At 46.4% G+C, this 8,137-nt stretch overlaps 1 protein-coding gene across 1 annotated transcript; it reads left to right on the forward strand.

The window, feature by feature from the left end:
• The first annotated feature begins 1,916 nt into the window (after positions 1–1,916).
• LOC136834700 (uncharacterized) lies at positions 1,917–4,925 on the forward strand. The gene is made up of 3 exons (XM_067097284.1): positions 1,917–2,116; positions 4,274–4,550; positions 4,725–4,925. Exons 1-3 carry the CDS (start codon positions 1,917–1,919, stop codon positions 4,923–4,925), a joined length of 678 nt encoding a protein of 225 aa, XP_066953385.1.
• Positions 4,926–8,137: the final 3,212 nt, after the last annotated feature.

Raw genomic sequence — 8,137 nt, forward strand, 5'->3', positions numbered from 1 at the left:
ACTCTTAACAAGGGAAGATTGCTTTGTGGAGGAAGGAGTTAAAGTTTAAAGAAATGGGAAATTTAAGGGGTTTTAAGTGAAAGGGAAAGGGCTGGCTATTGAATACTTGCAATGTACGAACCTTGTATGACCATTGTGGGCGCCCAAACAATCGACTTGGCTGTTCGGCGAAGATAGTTCAACCAGAGGAGTGGAGGAGGAGGCAGCACGTGCATTATTGACAAGGTCACAGGAGTCTCTCTCGCCATCCCTCCAGACAGCATTGGCTGTGTTTCGAACTTTGGGCCAATCGTACCTGCAAGGAGTCGTATGCCAGCAAAAAAGCAGAGGGAAAGGATCCTTAACTATTAATCACTTAGAGGTTAAGGTCCTACCTGGCAGCTAGTGTTTCAGCGGCGCCATTAACAAAGTCTCCGCTGAGCATGTTTTCTTTGGTGACTTCCCATTTTCTTCAAACTCAATTAGTCACGCCTAAAACGTGCCAGGTCATGCATTTTTAACCATTTTTACTTTATACGTATTTATACAAATGTCACGCATTGTGTATCATATGTTTCTTTATTCACAGGCATCAAGACTGTATCCATATTGAAGTTCTGTATGTTTTGTATTGTAATTTGTACTCGTTCACTGCATATTATTGTTTATTGTTTCGACCTCAGGTCACAGTAAATTCCATTGTCTTTCGCGGGTCGGCGCCAGTCGGCCGCTATATAAACTGCCTGGATCTGTAATAAAGTAGCAGTAACTTTTACCTGCTCGTTTCTTTGACACCTTACAGTGGTGACCCCGGAGTATCCCAGAGCCATTAACGGACCGACACGGCGACTTTTTCTTGGCTCCAGGATTTCTCCAAAACGCTCTTAGCGGCCTAAACACGGCGCTGTAACCAGCGTTTGAGCGTGCTGACTCTCGTCGGCGTACCCCACCAGCGTCACTAGCGGAACCACACGGCGCACGAAAGTGCGTACTGACGCGAGTACCCCACTCCAGTAAGGGATCAAAGGAGCGAGCATGGACGCGGGTATCCCCTCCTTCATGCAGTTAAACGCGGACCTCGCGGACTCAGAGGTTTACCTACCTCCCATCACACCCGCGCCCTCCCCCGCATCGAGGCCCTCCCGCAACTCCACACCAGCGCCCCGAACACACGACGGTCGGGCAACACAATAGCGGGCCGCCCTCACCGTAAAACTGCCGCCATTTATGCAGGGAAACCCATCGATGTGGCTACGCAGGGTGGAGAGCCACTTTAGAATCGCAGACCTGACGGATGAAATCCTACAGGCCGACACAGTGCTCAACGCCCTTCCGGAGGACGTGTACAGAAAACTCATCTCGCGAATACCCGAAACACACACCCTCACATACAGCACCAAAAAAAAGTTCCTCCTCGAAGCTTGCTCCCTGCCCATCGCCGAGAGGGCCGCCCGTGCTAACGACCTTGCCATAAACCCACGCCACGACCTCAATTCAAGAGACGCTTGGAGCATGGTCGTGGATCTCCTGTCACTACCAGACTTGGGTGGCACAAAGAAGCGGCAGGAGATAAGCTTCGCACGGGAAATCTACCTTCGCCAACTCCTCCCGGAGGTATGCAACCAGATCGCTCACCCCTACACCATGCCTATCGAGGACTTCATAGAGACGGCGCAACATCTCACAGACTCTGTCAAGGCTTCACAGCGGCTAAAACCGGCCACACAGCCGGTCAGCTCCGTCCAGCCTGAAGAGGACGTAGAGCAGCCCGTCAACGCCATCGCCAACAGACGTCCACCGAACAACAGCAGATGGAGGTCCCTGGGCTTCTGTCGCTACCACAAGTGGGTCGGAAAGGATGCCCGAAACTGCCTGCCGCCCTGCTCGTTCGCCCGTTCAAAAAACGGGGGTGGCGGCGGCCAGCAGGACAGGCCGCCATGGCAGCCGAAGAACCCAGGGGCTCAAAAACAGTGGGTTTTTACGTCCGCAACACCGTCTCCGGCAGGATGATGCTGGTCGACACAGGGGCCTTTAAATCGATCTTCCCGGCATCCAGACAGGACCGCAACCAGACACAAGACCTGGCCGCCTTCCTGACGGCCGCCAACGGAACCCCCATCCTCGCCTACGGCACCAGGCCCCTGTCGATCTCCATCCTTGGCCAGAGTTACTCCTGGGACTTCATCGTCGCGGACGTAGGAACCCCACTCCTGGGGGCCGATTTTCTGGCGCACTTCGGCCTGCTAGTCGACGTGAGGCGCAAGCGCCTCCTCGATACCGACTCCTGCCGGTCTCTCCCGTTAACAGCGGGACCCAGACCCACCATCAGCGCCGTCGCCCCCCACCAGTATGCACACCTGCTGTCGGAGTTCCCTGAGGTATTCAAGCCCGAGCTTCGCCAAGTCCCTGGGGCCCCAGCCAAGCACGGCATATACCACCATATAACGACTAAAGGGCCCCCGACACATGCGAAGTTCCGGAGGCTTCCCCCTCAGCGCCTTCAGGAGGCGAAAAAAGCATTTGCGGAGATGGAGCGGATGGGAATCTGCAGGAAAGCCTCCAGTCGATGGGCCTCCCCCCTCCACATGGTGCAGAAACCGGACGGCTCCTGGAGACCCTGCGGCGACTACAGGCGGCTCAGCATTGCAACAGAGCCCGACCACTACCCTCTACCCAACATGTAGGACCTCACGGCCTCCTTTCACGGGGCCAAAGTATTCACTAAATTGGACTTTCTTAAATCTTATTTCCAGGTACCTCTTGCACCAGAGGACATACCAAAGACAGCCATCATCACGCCCTTCGGGTCCTATGTGTTCGCCTTCTCCACTTTCGGCTGAGGAACGCCGGGCCACCTTCCAGCGGCTCATGGACAGCATCCTGGGGACCTAAAGTTCTGTGTCTGCTACGTCGACGACATTCTCATATTTTCCCGGTCTCTGGCGAACACCAGAGACACATCAGGGCAGTCCTGCAGCGCCTCCAAGAGAACGGCCTCGTCGTCCGTTTTGACAAGTGCACCTTCGGCGTCCAGAAAGCAGAGTTCCTGGGTCACGAGGTGTCTCCGACAGGCGTCCGCCCTCTTACATCGAAAGAAGCAGCCGTAGCCAGGTTCCCGACCCCACCTCCGTCAAGGCCGTCCAGGAGTTCCTTGGGATGGTAAACTTCTACAGGCGGTTCATCCCGGGATCACGCACACCACAGCCCCCTGACGGAAGTCCTAAAGGCCAACCGAAGTCCCTGTCTTGGGGACCCAGCCAGCAGCAGGCCTTTTCCCTGACGAAGGCCGCCCTCGCCAAAGCAACGGCCTTGGCACACCAGGATCCTAAGGCCCCCCTCCAGCTGACGACAGACGCCAGTAACGTCGCCTGCGGTGCTGTTCTGGAGCAAATCATCAACGGCGCCCCAGCCCATCGCCTTCTTCAGCAAGAAGTTCAATCCCGCAGAGACCGCTACAGCACCTTGACAGGGAACTCTGCGCGATGTACCGCGCAGTTCGGCACTTCAAGTTCCTCCTGGAGGGGGACGCCCTTCACAATCTTCACAGACCATCAGCCACTGGTTCACGCCCTTCATGAAGCAGGGGACGCATGGTCTTCCAGACAGCAGCGCCACCTCTCAGCCATAGCCGAATTTACCTGTTCCGTCAGGTACCTCCCGGCAAGAAAAATCCGTAGCAGGCGCCCTCTCCAGAGTCGAGTTGAACGCAGTGCAGCTTGGTGTGGATTACCAGGACCTCGCCAGAGAACAGGCTGCTGACCCAGAAACCCCAGCATACCGCACCGCTATCACATCCCTCAAGTGGCGGGACGTGACCCTCGCCCCGAAGGCCCAAGCCTGCTCTGCGACATCAGCACAGGTCAGCCCCGCCCTTTGGTTCCAGCCTCACACCGCCGCCAGATATTCGACATAATTCATGGCCTCTCACACCCCTCCGGCAGGACCGCGGTCAAGCTGCTTTCAAAAAAGTTCATCTGGCACGGGGTGCAAAAGGACGCCATGTCCTGGGCAAAACAGTGCCTGCATTGCCAGACCAGTAAGGTGGGTCGTCACACGCAGTCGGGGTAGGCGAGTTCCCACAGCCAGGCGCTGCTTCGGCCACATCCACATCGACGTCGTCGGGCCCCTTCCCCATCAGGCGGATCCAGATACCTCCTGACGGTGGTAGACCGTTCGGCGAGGTGGCCCGAAGCCACACCCATGCAAGAAGCCACCGCCAGCGTGCGTGCGCCGAGGCCCTGCTCTCCAGTTGGGTTAGCTGCTTCGGCGTCCCAGATCACATCACAACCGACAGGGGCCCCGCCTTCCTCTCCGAGTTGTGGTCCGCCCTGGCTCAACTGCTGGGAACCAGGCATCACACCACCACGACATACAACCCAGCTGCCAACGGCCAGGTCGAACGATTCCACAGATCCCTAAAGTCATCCCTCATGGCCCGCTGCACCGCCGAGGACTGGAAACATCAGCTGCTGTGGGTCCTCCTCGGGTTGAGAACTGCCCCCAGAGCTGACGGCACCCCGTCTGCGGCCGAACAAACCTATGGGGAACCCCTCGTGGTGCCGGGAGAGCTCGTGACGGATGAACGCCACTCCCCATCACTGCAGAGGCTCCGCGACGTGGCCGGCAAGTTCGCCCCTTGCAGGCGCTCATACATCGACAAATCAACCACCTTCATACCGCCACAGCTGTCATCCGCCACCCACGTCTTCATCAGAGTCGACGCCGTCCGTCCACCACTAACCAAGCTCTACAGGGGACCCTTCCACGTGCTGGAACGGAACAGCAAGGCGTTCCGGCTGGCACTCCCTGGGAAGGATGACTGGGTCTCAATAGACCGCTTAAAGCCCGCCTTTCTGTCGGAGAGTCCCGACAGCGACGCAGCACCCCTTCCGCCCAACCTCACTCCAGCACGCCCTCACCCCTGCAGGCGCGTTTCGCCCCTTTAGGAAGGGACCGCCCAACCAGCAGCCTCACAGGCGGGGAGACCCTCCGTTATCTTCAAGGAGCTGCGGCACCCTTCAGCGTCCCAGCAGATACAGGGATTAGTCAGACGCGTCCCTCGTCTTCGGGGAAAGTATTTGTAAAGTCACCACATCGACGCCAGCATAGTGTTTCAGCGGCGCCATTAACTAAGTCTCTGCTGAGCATGTTTTCTTTGGTGACTTCCCATTTTCTTCAAACTCAATTAGTCATGCCTAAAACGTGCCAGGTCACGCATTTTTAACCATTTTTACTTTATTCGTATTTATACAAATGTCACGCATTGTGTATCATATGTTTCTTCATTCACAGGCATCAAGACTGTATCCATATTGAAGTTCTGTATGTTTTGTATTGTAATTTGTACTCGTTTACTGCATATTATTGTTTTTTGTTTCGACCTCAGGTCACAATCAATTCCATTGTCTTTCGCGGGCCGGCGCCAGTTGGCTGCTATATAAACTGCCTGGATCTGTAATAAAGTAGCAGTAACTTTTACCTGCTCGTTTCTTTGACACCTTACAGTCCCTCTATGCCTATTAACTTTCCCCATACCTAAATGCTCCCACATCACGTGATGTGGGTGAAAAGGGGGTTGAGAGCAGGAGGCCTATTGTCTCCCAGAATCAGGCGATGGGCGGTGCTACCTGCACTGCTATTCACTGGTGCTAACACCTCTGATCTAGTTCAAACTATGCTTGTTTCCGCCCTCTGCCTGCCAATTTTCCCGGCCTGACAGCCCATAAGAATAGCAGACTACCTTTATATATATATACACACACACACACACACACACACATACACACATATATATATATATATATATATATATATATATATATATATATATATATATATATATATATATATATATATATACACTCACACATATATACATACACATACACACACACACACACACACACACACACACACACACACACACACATATATATATATATATATATATATATATATATATATATATATATATATATATATATATATATATATATATATATATATATATATATATATATATATATATATATATATATATATATATATATATATATATATATATATATATATATATATATATATATATATATATATATATATATATATATATATATATATATATATATATATATATATATATATATATATATATATATATATATATATATATATATATATATATATATATATATATATATATATATATATATATATATATATATATATATAATCTCTCCAATATGGTGGTATTGATATATCAAAATGTCGTCTTTATATATATCGTATATATATCTTATAATTTATTTGGTTTCCAATGTTTTGATGTTGACATGTTTTTCCAATATGGCACACACATGTATTTCACCGAACACATATATATCTTCTAATTTCATATAAGTATTATACATACCTATATATATGGAATTTTATGAAAAGAAGATATTAAACAACAGAATCACACACATAATGTAATATGATTTAGGTATATTGACGACATAATTTGTGTATGGCCAGGGAACCAAGATGTAAATAACTTTATTATCAAATATAAATAATTATATATACCATCAATTAAATTCTATATATATATAAAATGGAAAATGATGGTTGCTCACCGTTTTGGATGTCCTCATACGAAGAAATAGTAGTGGGCTTAAATATAGTGTGTATAGAAAACCCACTAATATTTCTTCCTATTTATATTTCTATTCTGGACAAATTATAATAAGGTTAAAAGTCGGTGTTTTCATCTATGTTTTTAAGAGCACTATATATATATATAGCCCTGAATATATTGATGATGAAATAGATAAGATTAGGAATGCAGGCAAGAAATTATAAATATCCTGATAGTGTATTAATATATATGCATTTGAAGCGGCAAAAAGACTATGCATCAAAACCAGAAAGAACCTATAAACATAAAAAATTTTCTTGTTTGCCTTATAATAATAATATGAAAGATATCCCTCATCTTCTTAAGAATTTTGGTGTTAATGTCGCATTTAAGAACAATACAACAATGAAGAATATACTTATCAAGAACTCCCCTGACAATACTAAAGGGTGTGTATATAAAATTCCATGTAAGTCTTGCGATAACTTTTATATTATATATAAACCGGGAAAGCACTAGAAAAAGAATTGAACAGCATAAAAATGTCGTCTTTTGTGAGATCTTCATAATTCTTTTTGGTTTCAATGGAACAGTGGTATTTTGTACATGTTTGGTTTCTAAACAATCATAAGTCAACTGGGAAGGAAGATAAAACAACATAATCCCACGTTGTATATTCTAATAATGCACTGGAAGGAACAAGATTGAATCTAGCCAAGTTAAAAGAATTAGTTACCATCAATTAAATTCTCGATGGAAATATCAGTTGCAAGGGATGTCCTCATAAAAATAGTAGTGGGCTTAAATCCTTTAATAAAACAAAAGAAATTTGTAAAAATTGTTTAAACTTTAAGGTAGGCAGTAGAGATGTATGAAAATAGGATTATCATATTTGTAAACATAGTACGAGGGCAGTAATGTTAATGAGTTTCCAATCTCCGCCTCCGTGACACCTGTCAGGTGTGGATCTGAGGTGGCGTATGGTCTGTTTATCAGCAATGTCTCCCTGAGAGTATATTGTGATTTTTAGCCAAATGAGTTTTAAAGGCCACTCCTACCTCGACACCGTCCTGAGTGGGGATATGTAGTCTCTAACGCTTGTGTATGTTCGTCAGTACTTTTCTTGTAGTATATATATTTGTGACTTCTCATACTCTGTATCAGTCCTTCGTCAATGGCTTGGAAATAAAGTCGAAACCGGTCAGGACCTACACCCCGTTTCTTATTTTTCACCTCTGGTAATATATGATATATATATATATATATATATATATATATATATATATATATATATATATATATATATATATATATATATATATATATATATATATATATATGCGTACCTACCCCATATAAATGGGAAAAAAGCATGTTAAAACGAAAAAATGGGAAAAATATATATGTATATAATATATAAGATATATATATATATATATATATATATATATATATATATATATATATATATATATATATATATATATATATATATATATATATATATATATATATATATATATATATATATATATATGA

The sequence above is a fragment of the Macrobrachium rosenbergii genome, chromosome 54, assembly GCF_040412425.1.
Source record: "Macrobrachium rosenbergii isolate ZJJX-2024 chromosome 54, ASM4041242v1, whole genome shotgun sequence".
In the NCBI taxonomy this organism is placed as follows: domain Eukaryota; kingdom Metazoa; phylum Arthropoda; class Malacostraca; order Decapoda; family Palaemonidae; genus Macrobrachium; species Macrobrachium rosenbergii.

Excerpts from the sequence above, each read along its gene's own strand:
- LOC136834700 (XM_067097284.1), top strand. The coding sequence starts at position 1,917 with ATGGCAGCCGAAGAACCCAGGGGCTCAAAAACAGTGGGTTTTTACGTC. Across the intron at positions 2,117-4,273 it reads ATCCTCGCCTACGGCACCAG|GGGCCCCGCCTTCCTCTCCG; the intron begins GCCCCTGTCGAT and ends CACAACCGACAG. Across the intron at positions 4,551-4,724 it reads TCGTGGTGCCGGGAGAGCTC|CTCTACAGGGGACCCTTCCA; the intron begins GTGACGGATGAA and ends CCACTAACCAAG.